The 19,461-nt window shown below is 35.6% G+C and overlaps 2 protein-coding genes and 1 pseudogene across 2 annotated transcripts; all 3 read right to left on the reverse strand.

Moving 5' to 3' along the window:
• Positions 1 to 253: 253 nt before the first annotated feature.
• LOC130747385 (probable hydroxyacylglutathione hydrolase 2, chloroplastic) lies at positions 254 to 7,176 on the reverse strand. The gene is made up of 8 exons (XM_057600321.1): positions 6,767 to 7,176; positions 6,029 to 6,211; positions 5,695 to 5,898; positions 5,385 to 5,508; positions 4,734 to 4,834; positions 1,367 to 1,441; positions 1,174 to 1,272; positions 254 to 800 (listed from the first exon to the last, which is right to left on the reverse strand). The coding sequence occupies exons 1-8, from the start codon at positions 6,779 to 6,781 to the stop codon at positions 654 to 656; spliced, it is 948 nt and encodes a 315-aa protein (XP_057456304.1). The 5' UTR covers positions 6,782 to 7,176; the 3' UTR covers positions 254 to 653.
• A 3,156-nt stretch (positions 7,177 to 10,332) lies between these two features.
• On the reverse strand, positions 10,333 to 17,159 carry LOC130747387 (calreticulin-3). The gene is made up of 14 exons (XM_057600323.1): positions 16,964 to 17,159; positions 16,595 to 16,702; positions 15,956 to 16,148; positions 15,234 to 15,492; positions 14,901 to 14,957; positions 14,532 to 14,579; positions 14,313 to 14,399; positions 14,131 to 14,188; positions 13,561 to 13,628; positions 13,311 to 13,406; positions 13,180 to 13,236; positions 12,999 to 13,082; positions 11,942 to 11,974; positions 10,333 to 10,675 (listed from the first exon to the last, which is right to left on the reverse strand). Exons 1-14 carry the CDS (start codon positions 17,055 to 17,057, stop codon positions 10,664 to 10,666), a joined length of 1,254 nt encoding a protein of 417 aa, XP_057456306.1. The 5' UTR covers positions 17,058 to 17,159; the 3' UTR covers positions 10,333 to 10,663.
• Positions 17,160 to 17,623: 464 nt separating this feature from the next.
• On the reverse strand, positions 17,624 to 18,837 carry LOC130747389 (BTB/POZ domain-containing protein At2g46260-like; annotated as a pseudogene).
• Between the last annotated feature and the right edge of the window lie 624 nt (positions 18,838 to 19,461).

Genomic DNA, 19,461 nt, shown 5'->3' on the forward strand with positions numbered 1-19,461 from the left:
TTCATCTTTGATCCTATCATCTCAAGTCGTGTGTTTAGTGGCAAAGAGTGTCTGCAAACATTTTTTCTTGGGTCGGCTCATGCAACGGACGTTTTCCCCGGTTGCAAACACACTCTTAGTCAAGAAATTTGATTATATTTTACAAAATGATCATAGGAAACAGATGGAACAGCTTATGGTGATATGTTCTACCTTCTACGAAGCTAACCTCATAAAAGATAAAGCCAGGGCTACTCTTAGATACAAACAAGTCTTTCAAATACCAAAAATCCTCAGGTCACATATATGCAATGGTTCAAAATACAACTTTCTCAATCCTAAGCATTCTCAACATGTTTATACAACTTTCAAAATATCCACACATGAAGTAAATGATGAGCTCATAGTGAGGTTCTCTTGCGAGCCCCATAATCACTACTTGAAAGAAGTTAATCCAAACAAACACCTATTATTCCATGCAAAAGGAATTTGACCCCCATTGTGCCAACACAATGTAATCTAATTTATAACAACAAATTCCAAATAAACTCAAGGAAGATTGAAGAATTATATGAAGAAGATACCAAGTAAATATTATTTCATGGATGAATTAATTTGACCTAATCTATACATAATAGGTATAATTGGAATTTAAAATTTAAATTGAAAAAAATCTAAAATTTATCCTTTGCTTGCCGGATAACACTCAAGGCTTCTGCATTATCTGCCGTGACAGCTATATTTAATTTTTGTCGGATCTCTGAGCTGCTTGTGCGGAGGAATGGATTGCAAGCCTTTTCCATCTTCAGCGTAGATGGAATCTGGGAAACAGCACTAATTTGGTAAGCACAAAACTCAACATTCCAAGAGACCAAGATCTAATGCGGGTACGAAAGCCTAATAACAGTGAGTACTAGTGACCCATTGGTGAAGAAAGTGCACCGCAATCCGGATTTGCCTCATCTAAAGTAAGAGAGTCCAGAGTAAAGTAAATTATCACAACTGTTGAGCGATGAATCGACATCATGTACTGACTAGCGTGTAAGAAATTATGGTGATCTCAAAATCTCAAGAATATATTTCTCAATCAACAGTTGTGGTGATTTACTTTACTCTTTAAAGTGACACTCTTGCTTCTAAAGAGTCAATTCCATGCAAACCATCCATTAAAAAAACACCAGTTCTGAAAATTACCGTGGGAAAGCCCCTACTCGTAAGGTGAGCTATATGGGCAGCATAGGATTTAAGTTCTTTGTTTCCAGGTTCTATAGACAATGCAAACTTTGAATCACTCTGCCCAATTTCAAACCACCAAAGTCAACGTTACAACAAAAGGCTTAGAAAATAAAGCAGGGAACATAAAAGGATGAAACTAGAAATAACTAACCAATGTATATTCGTGACCACAGTATATACTCGTATTGTCTGGTAACAGCATTATCTTTTCAAGAGAAGATAGCATCTGTGTCATGAAAAAATTTATTAATAAATGAAGATAAAATACATACAAGCATATCAAGTAACTGACTAGACACCAGATATGGCCCGTGTTTATGACCATTGTACATCAGCAAGTACAAATTGAGAAATCAACATCTAATATTCAAATTATACATCCTCATCAACATATATTAGAGTTCACCACATGGAAAATATTTTTATAATCACAAATAATATTAAAAGATACAGTGATTTCTGATACTAACACAGTAATAAGTAAGAAATTATTACAAAGCATGGATACTCTTTTCTTGATTGTCAGTGACAAACACATCTGACATGAACATTGGTATGACACTTACAACACATATTGGACATATCAAGGGTCGAATTTGTACAATTAGACAACTTAATAAAATTTTGGACCATGTGAAAATAACCAGTCCAACCATTGAAACTTGTTGTACTATTTTGATTGATCAAGTATAGCAGATTTCATATAATTTGATCATTTGAAGGTTTTAAATCTAAGAATGGAAATTTACTTACATTTTAAATAACACATTATAGTGGTATGATGAAGTACAGATTAGTTTTTTTTTTTATTTGTGTTAAGTATTGTAGACTTACCATACTCTATAAAACATATCAATTAACGATTGGATAGGATAGTTTCACATTGTGAAAAAAATTAAGTGGTATAATTGTACAAGTTTGGCGTTTGGTGTCAAATGATCCTATTACACACACTCACATTTTTTAGGTACAAGGATGAATAGAGGAACAAGCAACATTACCAAATCAAATGCGCTATAGAGATTTCTAATATTTTCTCAAGTTTTAACTTTTTGTATATCTTAAGTTGTCCTTCTCTAAAGTTATTTAAATATAAAATATTTTTTGGTCAGTATTCTTTAAGTGGTAACTGGTAAGCCTTATTTGAGTGTCCGGTAAGTGTAAGCGTTTGACGTGCGTCTGATGAGTACTTGGAGTTAGTTAGTTAGTTAAGGGTTAGCATTTAGAGTTAGTTAGTTAGTTATGGCTTTGCCTATAAATAAGGGAGTGTGAAGAGGGTTTAGGTATCTTTGGGATCATTTGGGAATTGGGAATTAGGAGAGTGATGAGTCTCTCGAATACACATCTGTTTCTTGTACATTTTTCTGTTGAATAATATCAGGGTTTCATCAATTGGTATCAGAGCACCGATCTAGGTGCTGTGATTGCCATCAATTCGTGAAGATGTTTCCAGAATTTGATGGAAGAGAGGCCTACGGATGGCTCATTATGGTGGAGCAACACTGTGAGGCCAAGGGAGTATCCGAAGAGGAGAAATTCTCAGGGGCAGAGAAGGCTTTGACTGGTGAAGCTTTCATGTGGTGGTTTTGCTGGAGAAGACGCAATCAGAAGGCAACATGGTGGGAATTTGTGGAGGCTCTGTTGAGGAAATTCGAACCAGAATTGGAACCGTACATGCCAGAACCAGTCCAAGATTCAGAGGAGGAAGAAATCCCTGGGAAGCAAGAAGTCTTGGAGGCAGAACGAAGAACTGTTGTGGTGGAAGCCAAACCTGAGGCCAATTCAGTGCTGTTGGCGAAATCAGAGATCAAGCCATATTCGCCGGAGAATTCTGAGATGGAAGCGTCGCGGAAAGACTCAGAGTTTGCAATGGCGGCGGAGCAAACAGCGGAGGTGTCACGGTGTCAACCGGTCACCGTGGTTGATTACATCGATTGCACGTTGACGGCGAAAGGGGAGAAGATCGACGCCGAAGGGGAAATCAAAATCAAGCGGTTACAGGAAGGTTCTTCAATGGAGAAATGGCAGATTTGCAGCATTCATGGGAGGAAGAAGGTGCAACCAATCGTTTTGCCCCAAATCAGTGATTTAGGATTCGATTGGGAGAGACGGCCGCCGCGGAAACCGCCGGATTCATGTCTCTGCACGGCGGTAACCGCCAATCGACTGCCGGACACGTTCTTTTGCTGGACGGAGGTCTTCATTCAGACCTCTGTTCTTTGCTCTTCGATGGTTGCCATTCAACTGGAGACTAAGCCACCAGACCGCAGTGGTGGCAGCTCACACTTCATCCTTGGCGATTCTTGCAGATCGGACTTGGTGGCCAACCGTCCTCCAGCTATGTCACCGGATTTGGCTGAGACAGTGGTGGTGGGATACTGTGGCCTCGAGTTAGTTCGCACGGAGGAGAGTAAAGGGCGCTCGCTCATTCGCAAGTCGGTAACCGTTTCACGGCCGCCGGCGAAGCCACCGGACTTTGCAGTTATGGCGGGGGACGTTCGTTTCCGTCGTCGCTGGTTGGGTGTGGTCTTTCCGTTGTCTTCACACGCACACGCGTTCACACGAAGCAGAGCAAGGCTGGCTCAGCTAGATTTTTCAGAATTGGGTCAAAGTTTGACCACAAGGCCAAAGCCCATAATGCTAAACAGAAGGAACGGGCCCAAGAGGAACTTTTCTTTCTCAATCATCTACAGACCAGTTCATTCCCTTACTCTAATGGGCCAGGCCCAACTGTTGGAGTATTTGTTTTTTGTTTGTTTAAAGAAGCTTGTGTTTTACCCCACCTTGAGGACAAGGTGGATGTTTAGGGGGGAGTATTGATGAGTACTTGGAGTTAGTTAGTTAGTTAAGGGTTAGCATTTAGAGTTAGTTAGTTAGTTATGGCTTAGCCTATAAATAAGGGAGTGTGAAGAGGGTTTAGGTATCTTTGGGATCATTTGGGAATTGGGAATTAGGAGAGTGATGAGTCTCTCGAATACACATCTGTTTCTTGTACATTTTTCTGTTGAATAATATCAGGGTTTCATCAGCGTCCCCCCCCCCCCCTTCTGAATGTGTGCATGCGCGCGAGGAATATGATTAACTGACATCAAGCGTCAAACTTGTAAAATTAGTAAATTACACCACTTAATAACTTTCTTAATGAAAATTTAATAAATCTAACCATTGAATTGAAAGTTTTTATACAATTCACACCCAAATAAAAGACCAATCAGTATCATAAAAAGGCTTTCCAGAAATAAGTCGAATAATACAGTCATTTATACACTCAAGTTATGAATTGATGAGAAGTATACAAGTTTCAAATATCATAAAGTCCTCAGTTATTTGCAATTGAAACAACCATGGTTCAAGTCCTTTTATGCAGATATTTATGTGATTTAAGGACTCTTGAAAAGGGATAAAACAACTCAAACAAAACATGAAAGAAATATTGCAGAATCAATGACTTATCACAGAAGATAGAAATCCACTTATTGAAAACTAAATGAAAAACTGAATGCACAATTCAAATCAACCTGTTCCGGAGTTCCTTCAAGCAGCTTGCCACATGATAAGCTGAACAAGGTGTCTCCAGTAAAAATTGCCTCAGATCCAGGAAAATAGAAGCTTATGTGGCCTGCTCGTAGTGCAAACAAACACATACTCAAAGTCTCAAATTAGAACATTTGCATGTTAATTGAAGAGTTGTATAACCTAACACAAGTGAACAATCCAAGGCAATAACCCAAACGTCATAGATGGATCATGGAACAGTCTGAAATCTTTGTATTGACAAAATAAATCATTAAGTTTAACAACACAAAAGGAAGATCAAGACTGGGGTTCTGTGAGGGACAAATAACTTAAGTGACTTGAGCAATAGACCAGCTGTTCAGTCAATAAAATGGCAAAGAAAACAGAGCTTAGATTTCTGTGAGGGACAGATAACTTAAGTGACTTGCTTTTCCGAAAAAAACTTAAGTGACTTGAACAATAGACCAGCTGTTAAGAAAACAGAGCTTAGATTTCTATGGAGTCGAATACATTTAAAAGAGCCAAAGTTCTGAATAAGCAAAAAATGAGCCGACATTTTACTAGCCCAATCCTGGTGGCTTATCATTGTACACCTAACAATAAAGGCCAACAACTACGAGGATTTACTAGTGCAAATAGACCATAAATGTGACCTTGGGTGTGACCAGGTGTGGCCATTATATGCACTTCATGGCCTGCAAACATCCACTTATCCCCATCACTCAAATGGATATCAATACCAGGAATTTTTTCCTTGTCTAGTCCGGAACCAATTACCTATAACAAAAGATGGAAAGTGTTACAAATAAAGCAACGTAAACGTCACTTTATAGTTTATAATGTGAATTCTGATTCAAAGTTCGGACACAATACTATATTATAATAGTAGAATGATTTTTGCTGAAAGCACATTTATAACATTGCTGGTAAAATAAAATGTAGCAGGAGATTGAAATGCCATACCTTTGCCCCGTACCTTTCTTTCAAATCTGCATTTCCACCTGTGTGATCATCATGGTGGTGGGTGTTCAGTATGTATGTCAAATTCAGATTTTTCTCGCTCAAAACATCTATGATTGGCGCAGCTTCAGAAGGATCAACAACACCCACAGTTCCCGTATTAACATCATATATGAGATATGCATAATTGTCCCTAAGGCAGGGAACCTGAAAAAAAAAATATAAATGAGATGACATGGTATAGGATTTCAGCATATTGCTTCAGAAACATTATAAGCTTATATTAATCTAATTACATCATGAAAAGTTAAAAAAGAAAAAGTAGAGATCAGCTCACCAATTCAATCTGCAATGAGGAAGAAGTATACACTACACTGCAAAATCGATCTACCCTTAGTGACCGACTAGCTCCACGCAATGTTTTTAACGGTAAAGAAAACAATCGCATAAATCCATATAGAAGACCTTTTCTAAAGCTAAGTTGTCTCACATCTGGCCACCCGCAATAACCCCTTCTTGCCTGAAAAAGAAAGAATAATCAACTCCTATCTCCAAATCATGATCAACAATCACCTTTTTCAGCTAAAACAAATGCTAACACGGAATTAAAATCGGGAAAGCCAAGGTACATGGAGAGACAAACAACAGTAGACAGAACATTAGCATTCTTTCACAACCCCCTTACTGATAATTATATGTAGATTACAATAATAAAATCAGCTTATGAATGCAAAAGAGTAAACCACTATCTAAATATTAATGAAAAAGTTGCAATGTCAGTGCTAATAATACTAATGCTATGATAAATTATATGAATTTCACAATGAAGCTCCATCCTACAAGCTAAAAGACCTCATTTTTCAAATTACAAAGCAAATCAGTTCCACTTCATTGCTCCCTCCCAACCAAAACATCAACACTTGCAAGTTGCAACAAATCAGACAAGAAAATTCATCCTATCAAATAATGAATATTTTATTTTTTTGTTTTCTGAATATAACTTTTCATGATCACTGTTTGTTTCTGCAGGGGAAAACAATTTCCAGCAAAAAAACCAAAATGAAAATCAAAATACCTTCATATCATTCATCGAATGCGGTGTTGAAGAAGGGGAAAACGAGGAGAGGCAAGAAGAAGAAAAAAAAAGGTGAAAATGTCAAAGACCCAATTTATGATCTTCCATTGCAATTCTGAATTGATGATAAAGTTTCAATTTTGGTGTGGGATGATGGAAGCAATTGGTGGTGAGAGAAAAGGAGAAACCCTAGAGGGAGACATGGCAGAGGAGAAGGATGGGTTTGAGAGCATCTCTGCTGCTGAATGAATAGAAAGAGAGGCAGTTAGTTGCATTTATGTATGTACTCAATTCAATTCAATTCAATTCAACTCTATCATATCATCTCTATTCACTTTACTACTGTTTCCTTGATAATGATATTGCTTTTTCCTCCTCTTCTCCTCCCACCATCTTTCTATTCCCCACCATCTTCACTTTCCTTTCTTTTTTCTTTACTTTAAACCAGTTTTTTTAAGTGGGGAAAGGTAATGAGTGCTTAATTTTTTAATTGACGAACATAATCATCATGAGACTAATTTCTTATCTCATATACATCACATCACTAGTTAAGCATTAGGGACTAATCAATAAGTTTTTTACATTTACAAGAGTTGAGAGTTAAAGCTTCAATCACTCACTTAAGAGACCGTGTACTGAATCACTACGTTAACTCGATGGTAGTTATGAGACTAATTTCTCGTTGTTTGAAATTAAGTGCACCACTAAGCAATAGAGACTAATCAACCGTGAGTTTTACATTCACAAGAGTTAAAAATGAAAGCTTCAATTACTTACTTAAGGAATTAAATGTTGAATTATTACGTCTCTGTTGGCTTATGAGTGCTAATTAACCGAGAAAAACAAATCACAAAATATAGAAAAATGCTCTTAAACGTTCACGTCATTACAGGAAAAAAAATGCTTTCTTGATCAATATATCTTTATATCTTTATATCAACAGAGTTCTTATTACAGTATCTATTAGATTTTGATTTTAATTACATTCAATTATTTCACGCGTGTTCTTATGCCCTCCACGTGGAGATTTTTTCTTTTGTCGTTGTTAACAAAGTCAAAGATTTTTGTAAAAATAAAAGTCTGATTTTTATGAGACAAGGAAAAATATTTTCAGAAAAAAATTATTTAAGGTAAATATTGAGTGATATCATTCTAATTTTAGGCTATTCAATATTTTTGACATGTGCCTTTAAAAAAAATAAAATTGACATGTGGTGTGAGCTATAATTTTCTAAAACAAACGGTTTTTTAAACAAAAATATTATTTGGGTGGTGTGATTCAATAATTGTAAAAATATTATTGAATTTGGGTGGTTTTACTTTTACTCATAGTAAGTAAATATAGTAGAGTAATTGAATTCAGCCGGTTTGAGCAGGATTACAAAAGGTGAATTATGTCTTCATGAAGATTCCATCTTATGGTAGTTAACAATTATTTGTTTTAACATGATTGTCACTTCGATGACACCTAATGGATGCTAACAACTAACAAGGATAACAATGGACACCTCAAGAAAGCGTGATGATTTAGTAACTTTGGTTATCTCACAATCCTTCCTATCATATAATTTTATTCAAGCTAAGTTAGATACATTTGCATTATTATCGAAGAATTACATATATACCACTGAGCCAGCTATGAAAAACACCTCTTTTTCCCAAAATCATTTTTTTAACTCATAAATTACTTGGATAAGTTTTTCTCATAATTAATTTTAACTTAAGAATTTCCAAACATCCACTTGAAGTTTTTTTTTATAAGAAATGGTAGAACAGAAAAAAAACACCTCCAGACGTCTGGGCAGGGCGCCAATAACATATTATGGAGGTCAGCAGAGGCCAGAGGCTCATTCCTGAGTAGGAGAGACGAGAATCTCCCCGAGGAAGGTTGACCACCAATTGAGATTTTACTGACATCAGAGAGATTCAAATCCTCGACATATGGAAGGTGAGTTTAACCTAGAACGTTTTCAAAATCAATTTCAACACTTTAAAGTTACTTATAGAATCTCTCCACATAATTAATTTTCACATTAGCCAAACATGCACTTAGATTTGATTATGTTTTAATATGAAACATTTTCACGTGTAGGTGGGGAGGTTGGGGGGGGAGGAGAATAGAATGGGGAGCATGTTTGTGGAATGATGATGATGCAATGTCTTAACACCACGTGGCACCGACTGCTTTTTTATCATATATAAGTGCCGGCCAATGACAGCCACGTGATACGGTGCCACCGTATGCCTCATTCATTCCCTGTGTTTTCATTTTCACCACCAAAATTTCAATATAGTACTACTAATAATCAATAATCTGGTACCTCAATCATAGTTTAATTTCAACTAGTAATTGTTCTCTTCTTATTTTTCTATTTACTTTGATTGTTGCTTCCTTGTTATTCATGAAGCTTTTGACTTTTGTTGTTGAACCCTCCGTCTGTTCCAAGAGCTGTAGTAGGGAGTAGTATATAATATATCATCACTGTCTTCTTCTTTATTTTCTTCATTAAATAAATTAAACGAAGCAATAAATATAATGAAAAAAGGAAGCAAAAGAATCTCCATTTACAAATATGCTTATGCTTGTCTTACAATTTTGTAATTCCTGTATATCATGAATCAAGCCAACAGAGCATAACTTAGTATAAACCAGATAAAAGTATTTAAGGATTAAATGTGAATTTTATATTTTATATTGTCATTCCCTTAACAGTTGATGTCAAAGTCAAGGCTAGCTCACAAGAGTACAGGACCTTAATCTAATTTATAAACCTTTTTTTTTGGTAACCTAACTCTCAACAAAGGTACTTATGAACCTCAGTCGAAGCCTCATCTTCTAATGTCTTCTATTGTTTATTTAATTATAATGATTTTCATAATGCTTCCCCAATCAAGTTGTTTTTACAAGTTAAAACTATCTTTTAAAACAGTAATTTAAAAACTTTATGGATTGGATCTTCAAAAGATAGAGACCTTAAAAAAGTAATTAATTTATATCATAAATTTAGAAAGTACCTCCCAACTAAAGTGTTATAAACCCCACACACACACATAACAACATGGGTGTGTTGTAGCTTTATCAAATCCTTTTCTACAGTTTTTCAAATTTGCTACCTAAGACGAGAGGATACTGCATCTTACTAACCCTCTTTGTTACCAAACTCTCAATAAAACTAATCATTACCACTCCAGCTGAAGGGGGGGAAAAGCCTATAGTCTATTTTAAGAAAGAAATCACATGCTTACCTACCATATAGTAAACCTTAAGTGCAACGTTAAGATCTATTTAATCAAGGACTCATAACCATTCTCAAATAGTATCCTCTCATTTGAAAACTAGGTTCCCTGATGTTGAAATTGTGTCCAACTCTTCTTTTCATTTGTTTTAAATAAGTAGGACCCTCTACATATTGTTGGAGACACAAATAAACACTATGTTTCGCCTAACACTGTAATTTGAGAAAATCATAATCCATTTATAGCATAAGAAACTCTGAAAACTCAGATGAAACTCCATAAACTTTTACGGCCAACTTTTACCCATAACTGATTGACTTCAGGATCAATTATAGAAGAATTTTCAATCATGAGAAAGTACCAAAAAGAAAAAAAAAATATGGATAATTTCTTTTCTTTTGGGCACAGATATAGAGAAAGTTTTAGTTCCATGCTTTGAGTGCAGTCACAGCTGCAATGAACAATCCAAAAGAAAAGAAGATAATGGATGACGCTCAAACATAAGTCATACACATATCTAATCATGTTGTACAAGTTGGTATGGTCAGTGTAGATGCAGCTTTTGGTCACAACACTCGAAAATATTTCAAACTTGGAAGGTGGCATTGAAGATTGCTGTAATTATGATGCAGCACCCCAACTACCCGCACGGTGCACATTTCAGAGTTCATCCTGTAATGAAGAAAAAACAAGGAAATGCATATAATAAGAGTAATCAAAACGAGAAAAGAAAAGTGTAAATAACTAAATATAGTGAAAAGCTTTGAACACCTCAAGCATAGTGTCAAATGTAATTTATATCCAAAGGATTTGTCATCTGCAATACATTTTGCTCCTAAAAGACCTTTTAAAGCCATAAATGGATAGCCAAACCACATGTAACAACAATATAATTTGTGTTTGGATACTAATTGAATTTTAGAGTGAATGAATTTTTATCTCAATCCATAAGATGAATTCTATTCACTTTCTACCTCAGCGAGTACTAACCTCTATATGAATTGGTGCTAACAGATTTCCAAACATGATTTTAGTGTGTTTGAATATCAGTTGAGTAACTAAAACGAACTTTCATCTCAATCTATAAAAATAGTTCCGTTAAATTTCAATATTGAAATGTGTGCTGGTGTCTGTTTGCACTAGTCTTTCTTTCTTTTTTTCCGATAAGCCATCTGGTGCCAGCATACAGGCAAACAATAAAATTGCAAATTTTATAGCCTAATAGTAATAATGATTTATATGTACATATGGTTTCCACACAGATGTAAGATAAACTAAACAAATATATTTGTTAGTTCTCCAATTCGAAATAAATGTGTAGAGTTAGGTGATCAACTCACACAGCTAATATAACAAGGCATAGGTTTTATCGACTTTGAATTTTTTTTTAAAAGAGAGCTTAGTTACATAATTCCCCAGTCTGAAAGTTCATCAAATACAACTAACATAATTAACATCCAATACCCCTACAATAATCCTAAGCTATGACAGGAAGAAACGGACTCAAATTTTCAAATGCATGGAGGCTTATATCTGAGAAATAGCTGAAATTTTCAGGAACTTGTTTCCAATTTTACAGCTTAGAACAACATTAATTATGATGATACTCCCTGAACATTGTTTATTTTCAATCATTTGGATATTTTCATTTTTTTAGGTGCTGAGAAAATACAGATTTAACCAATGACATTGTGGTCATATATAGGGGGGTACAAATTGAGGATTGAATAATGCTTTTATTTAGCGTTACCTCTACTTTTGGTGTAACTACGCAAGGTCTTTCTTTATACAAATCTCTTGGTTGTATTTAGTTGGATATGGAAAAGGTTTGATTTTAAATGACTACAAGTTATCACAGGAACAACAGAAAGCAATAAAATATAATGAGACATTGATACACACACACATATATTAAATAGTAGAGAGATTTAGGCTTACATGGTAATCATCCATGTAATCGTGGGGATCCGGCTGCAAAACGAAGTCAGAAAATCATATTTCATGTAGCTTGTGGGCAAAATAAAATTACATGAGTTGGATTATGGATTGAAGAGAAAACAAACTCAAAACTCAAACCTCAAACAGCAATTGGTTTTGTTATGTCTATCTCCCTCCCCCCTCCAGTGCCCCAAATTTATGTTCCCCAGTTGTCAAGGACATTGACTAGAGATACGGGTAAATAAATTCATATAAAAGGGTAGAGGAATTCTCACTCCCGAGCGAGCCTTTGAAGTAAAGTTAGTCCTAAACTGAATAATATAACTAAGGATGGTCTCACATTGACTACAGATGTAGCTAATTTATTATTTATATAGGGTAGAGAAATCTTTGCCCTTGAGCTAGCTTTGAAGGTAGAGTTAGGCCTAGCCCAAATAATTAAGATTGTATGAGAGTCTACCCTAGACCTGTTTATTGAGTTACCCATAAAAGAGCCACCAGCAGATGCTCAATCCTGCAAACTTCACTCTTCATGTAATACTCACCCCAGAGCCAACTTTTGGGTAGAGATAGGCCTAACCCGAATAACTGAGACCAATGATTTTCCCTCTTATATTTTTGAACATGAAGCCTGGATACATTCTTTTTCTTACAAAGTCCTCTAAATAATTTATTATTCCAACACTGTCAACTTAAGCCTGGGGCAGGGAATGCCTGAATTCTCTCCTGATTGGTCCAGTACTCTAGTTGGTACTTACAAGACAAACTTATCATCCTAAGTGCTTAACTAGATGTTTTAAAGGAAAGAGTTTCAAAAGCACCATGATGAAAATAACCTCGCTTCAATAATTATCCTATCTTGTATGTTCTCTCATCACAAACGCAAAAGTTAAGAGAGAAGGAAGTCCATTATTTGAGTAGTCCCCCACCTGCCCTAGTATTAATTCCTAACATGCAATATAGAAAAACATAAACCAAAACTTCACTACAAAGTCTACATACATAAATGCAACCCAGAAAACAAATTTTGGAGTACAATCAGGAGGGAAAAAGTTACCCTTCTACGGCGCCTCCTATCTCCGTATTTATGATCCCTCTCTCTCCTCCTCTTTTCACCCTCTTCTCTTGCTCTCTGGGCCTCCTGTGAAGTCATAGCATCAAATGGAGCCATTTAGAAACAAATATGATTATTGCATATATCATAATAGTGCTGAAGCATTTAGGCTTTGATTAATTACCTCTTCTTCCCGAGCCTTTCTTTCTTTTTCTGCTTCTTCGAAAGCTTCTTTTTCAGCCTGAGATTTTACACATAATGAGAATGCAAATACTATGGTTCGACAGATGCAAAAGTCTGAAAGCAAACACTCACCTCTCTATAATTAACCATATATTCTTCCACAATTTGCTTTGCATACTGTGGGTCATCACAAATTAAGATATTGTCATAAATTGAACCGGCCTTCACCTGAAAATTCAAATTATAATATTATCAAGCTTCAAATATTCATTAATAGCTAAATATTCAAGTTCAGCTAATGTTCACGGCAATTAGTTCTCAATCGCTAAAGAGGAAGAAAAAAAAGGTAAAAAAATGCAGACAAACACACACACACACACACCTGCCACACTTCAATGCCCACATACTTTATTGGTCTCAGCACATAAAGATCAGGGTCGTCTTCAAATTCTGCATGAAACAGATAGTAAAATTCATAAGCAGAGATGGAATTCTTAGTTTTGGGAGCAAGAGACAAAGTGTCGCATAAATTTTCGAAATGTCTAAAAGATATAGATGTGATTCAAAGTTTGCACAAATTAATTATGGATTTCACAAATATTCATGCAGAGGATATGATTAAGTGAAATGCAATGGAGGCTGTTAGCTACTGAAATAGTTTACCTGCACGCTGGTAGCCAACTAATGAAATGAAAACCATATATAATTTTAATTTCTTTAAATGTCTAATCGAATTCCCCTAGCCCATTATAAGTTCAAAAATCATCATTCTGGCTCCACATATCAATATAAAGTCAGGATACTTCATGTATGCAGAGGATACAAGTTGACAAACAAAAATGACAAAGACTGAAATACGAGCAAGTTATTTTACTTGTGTTTACCACCCAATTAATGCTTTGAAGCTTATGATTCTAAGGCCTGATATCACCTGCTAATAAAATAAGTTTACCTGGGTTATCAATCCATGGAGTTTTCCACTTTCCCTTGTAGTTGGGGTTCTTGACTTTCTGGGATTCAATTCAACAATTAGAAAAGTATATATATATATATATATATATATATATATATATATATATATATATATATATATATGAATATGAATTCAACTTTTAAGTGTGTAGCTTCAAGAACCTTGCGTTTCCACGGTCCTTTGTATGCTGGATTAGGAATTTTGGGGGCCTTCCAAAGTCCATCATCTTCATCATCCCAGTCAATAGGCTAGTCAAACCGAAAAATAAACACAAAGAAAACAAGGAAAAGAGCATTTGTAAGTTCATGCCAAATCAAGTCTTCTGTCAAAGTGTGTAGCGATCTTTAAATTTTACTTAAATATGTAGTAAGCAAACAAACCTTCTTGGCTTTTGGATCAGGAATTTCAGCTGGAATTGAATCATATCCCTGCAATATCGAGACAAGAAGAAGCACACAAATGAAAGTTGACATTATTTGCCACCTAAAACTTTAAACTGAGGTCAGCCATTAAAAGTTATTTTGAAAATATATCAACTTGATGATCTATCCTTATTAGAAATAAGAATATGCTTTCTGTTTACCCCTGCAGAAGTTTGATAACGTATTAAGAAAATTCATACTGCTGTATAAATTCCTAGAGGTGATCGATTTGGTTTTTCACATGAATGCAAACGCTAAAAAAGGTAAACGTCTTGATGAAAAATTACAAGTTACCGTGAGAAGATTTGGGTGAAGGACGGAACGTACCTCTGGTTTGACAGCATTAGGGTCTTCAATGTACTCTCTATCATCCCAGTCTGCTGGCTGCAATAGGGAATATAATGAATGTTCGTTTTAGAATCACAATGAAGAAGGAAAACAAAAAGAACCAAAACGTCTCCCATCTCAATTTTAGAATCTCACATAATGTTTGTTTCAGTTTTTTTTAATATACAACCTTCGAGAGCCAGACAGCAATAACTAAAAACATCGCATTTGCAGCTTATCGCCTTATAACAATACATAACTATCTTTGACTTAAGACAAAAGTCACAGACATTGATACATGCTAACCCACAAACTATGATCCAGAAGTGCTACCTTTTTTGCTTTGACATCTTTGATTTTCCTTGGAGGAAGGATGTCCCAATCTGTGTACATGCTTCCAGAATCTCTTTCTCGATTATCAACAAGGACACTATAAGTAGCATCAGGCCTTAGTATAAATGTATAGAAATGAGTTAATTTGTCTGTTTCACATTGCAAATCTTTTCTGATAGGATAATTCTGGCCCTGGTAGGACAGTATAACATGGAGCTTCTTAGTCTGTGTGCCACATATGTCTGGTCCAAACATGAAACTGCAATAAGAAAGACCAATTAGTTGACTCTGCAGTCTTCTCAATAGACGAACTAAGAAGTGAAGCGTAGATTTCTTTGACATCAAATGACCAGAAGCTTAGCATTAGCATGTAAAAAAGTAACTATTAAGTGCGATATACACATCAAGTCTATAAAAGCTCATCGTTTCTTCCACCAAGGTAGCTCAGAGATTCCTCTTTGAAGAAGGCTTTCATCAGAGCATAAGTATATATTTAGTATATCTCTCACATATTACGTGATCATTTGAGCAGTGAAAAGGATGGAGGCATATAAGAAATATAATCGACACCAAACTTATCATTGTGATCATAAGTAATTATGAACTAAACTCTGCATAGTCATGAAATTGACCGTTTTCCACAAATAAATTACCAAGTCAAAGAACTTCTAAATTGCAAATAAAGAAACAAAAAAAATGCACAGCATAAGAAGCTGACAGACCTATAAGGCGTATCACCACCAAACTTTTTCTGATTAACATAACCAGAAAGAAGTTTGATGTAACCACCACCACACTCGATGTCCTGCTCAAATCTAATAGAATACTGGACCACCAGGGTCTTGTTCTTATTGCTTAACTCTGGAATCTTTGCAGATATGGAAAAATGTTTTGCGTCATTATATGTCTGTAGACCTGCAACAAATGGGATAATAGTCATCAACCTGTAAAACTAAATCAAAATGAATGCTCGCAACATACTATTTTATTTAGACACACTTTAACAAGCTCTTCACAATTGACCCATAATTAACTTATAGCAAGTTTGGAATAGTTTTTTTTTCCTCAATCAATTCTGGCACCCATAAGCTACTCACAAAAGTTTGTCCCCATAATTGACTTTAGCTTTAAAATCAATTATAGAAGGACTTTCAAACATGCACTTAGAGTGTGAATGTTTTCCTGCTTCAATCAAGGCATACGCGACTTCACATATCTCTAATACACAATGAAAAGTGAAACTGATCATAAACTTTTAAAAATAGAGCATTTTTAGCATTCTTTGAGTAAAATCACTTATTACATTAATCAATTCAATGCCAAATGAAATAATCTACAGATTACAGATGTGAACTGAATACCTTTATCATCAGGATCTCCAGGCCATTTTCCTGCCGTGTACTTAAAAGTACCCGCCTTTCCTTCACTTCTTTTCCAATCTGACAAAACCCAACGGCTCTTCCATCCATCTATGTTTATTCCACATGAACCCATGTCAACTAGTTAGAAAAGTAATCATTTTTGCTATAAAATCAATCAAACTAACTGAAACTGAAGCAAACACAACATTACAGAAAAAAAAATTAATAGAAAACATTGCTGATTATCCTGTTGGAAGCTACATGCACCAAATACAAAAAGAATCTAAGAAATTCAAGGTTGGAATCTTAAGAAATCTACGAGGAACCTATTGAGGAATCTAAGGTGAATGGAGGAACAGGATTGATTACCTTCGAATCTCTCTTCAAAAAAAACCTCGGCGAAGGAAGAGTGAAGAGTTAGAAGAAGTAGAAGCAGGAGTTGAACAAGATTGGTGTTACCCATCTCATTCCTTCTTCACTGACTGACAATGGTGGGAACTGAAGAAGAAGATGCTTCAAATTGGAGTTGGAAAGAGTGCACAGATGAACACAATTAATGTAAATTGAAACATGTCAAAGTTAATATAGTAATACCACTTTCTAGAACATCATCTTGATACATTAAAATACTAGTAGTTATATACTAAAGTTAAGAGAAAATGTGTCTTAGGCGTGGTTAATTCACTTTGTTCCTTAATCATGAGAACGAGTTTTGATAATCGTCTATGAAAATGTAGCGGATAATTAAGTTAGACATTTATCGCTTAGTATGAGTATTCGCGGGGGAGACTATCTATCAGGTTGCGAGACCTTTTGTGTTGCATTGAAAATAGTAGGTCAAGTGAATTACTATTAGAGAAACGACCAAGAAAGAATGAGTGATGGTTGACTTCCAATTAAAAGGTGGCTATACTTAAATGAGAAAAGAGTTCAATTGCTTAAAAAAGAATACATAATTTTTTTTTTTTTTTTAGCTAGGCTTGTTTAGTGCTATGAATGAGGGAATTTCAAAACAAAAAAATTGTTAATTTTTTTTTATCTAGATATCAGTAGGATTTGAACCCAGGATTTGAAAATTCTAATCCATCAAGTACCATTTAGGCTATCCATTAAGTACCATTTATGTGTTCCAAAATACAACTTAAAGCTATGGAAAGAGCCATGTAATTCATCCATGAAGCACTTTGCTGCTAGATAAAACTCTTGTCCAGTGCCCAAATGGAATGTTTGAGAACACACTTCATCGCATGATGGAAACAAAGTGGCCAACTCCTCCCGCTTCAGATCCCAATACACCACCCATCGCGGCCGGGGGAGTTTAAATTCCACGCCGACACTTATATGCCCTCTCCACAAAATGAGAGTCCAAAAAAGCATGCCGCCATTGGTCATGTAGAGGGCTTGCCTTGTAAAGTAGGGCTGCATTTACAAGCTTAGATGTATCCTCATGTTTAAAGTCATTACAGGTTAAGACATTCTCAAGCTTTGAAACTGTCATATGAGGGAAGCGAATTAAACGCGCAAGCCTGGCTAGAATTTGCTGTCTTTCTTCCTTGTTGTTGTAGTGTTGTCTAGCCCAATTTAATACAAAGTCATATACATCATCTTCTGAATCAACCTGGAGATCATCACTAGCCAAGATTGCCTCCATTCTAGAAAGTGACAAGGCCATAATCTCTTGTTCAAACATTTTTATATCCTTGTATGGGCTAGCAAGATACTGATTTGCAGCATCAGCCAGTGGTTGGACTGCATCAGCCATTAAGAGGGTATGAGGAAGGTTCAGGTAAAGTGATGCAGATTCAGGTGTCATGGGCGAATTTAGCAATAACTTGGTACAGTATCTCATGCATGAAGAGACATCAAATTTATCAGAAAGTATAAGCACATCAAGCAAAGAAGCAGGTGTAATATTATTCAAGGTATTTGTGTACATAAAATTGAGTAGTTCCATGGATGCAGCTTCTTCAGATGCATGAATTTTAAGGGTGACATGTTTCTGCCCTGACTCCATCATACCATTGGAGAGAAGCTTATAGAAGAAGGGGCTTTTAGCAGCTAGGATAGGAGAACTGATATGTAGTGTTTGAACTCTAACAACTGTATCCATGGTGGTGGTGAAGTTATCTGAATTAGGTGGCGGGTCAGTCATGATCTCGATCCGGAGCACCCTGTCGGGGTAATTGGGGTCATTGAATGCGAAGCCAAAATTGAAATCAGAAGAAGAGGCACCACAGAAGCACTTGGGCTCCATCACCAAGAATTCAAACCCGTGTTCTTACTTCCCTCAGTACAGAAGAAACCCAAAAAGAGAAAAGAAACCTTGAAAAAGGATTAAAGATTCTAAGAATGATAGTGAGTAGGATTTAGGTAGGATATTAAGGGTTGCACTGATAGTATAATTATATCCTCTTGTTGCTTGTTAAGATAAGATATCGTAATTTCCATAAATAAAATAAGATATGTAATTTTCTTTTTTTGAAATTTAAGATAACGTAATCTTGTCTCTTATGTTATCAAGTTCATCAATTTAGTTGTTATATTCATATAAAAAATAGCATTATTATTTCTCCATGCGGGAACAGGTACAGATACTAGTACGAATAAATTGCATTTTTTTGGTCAATAATAAAGTGCATGTTAAATTCAAATAAAGTGGTCGAGCTATTTGAGGTGCTACCAAAATCACCATTTACCTGTAACCAAAATAGAATCACCATTCCTTTCAAAAAAAATCACCATTTACCGCCGTTACCAAGCCCCACATTTAGGATGCTGTTAAACCATTGCGTTCAACATGAAGTAAAACGTAAGAAACTCATCACATTTTTTTCTCTGGAGCTCACAATTCGTCATTTCAATGCAGA

This window comes from Lotus japonicus, chromosome 3 (genome assembly GCF_012489685.1).
Source record: "Lotus japonicus ecotype B-129 chromosome 3, LjGifu_v1.2".
NCBI lineage: Eukaryota > Viridiplantae > Streptophyta > Magnoliopsida > Fabales > Fabaceae > Lotus > Lotus japonicus.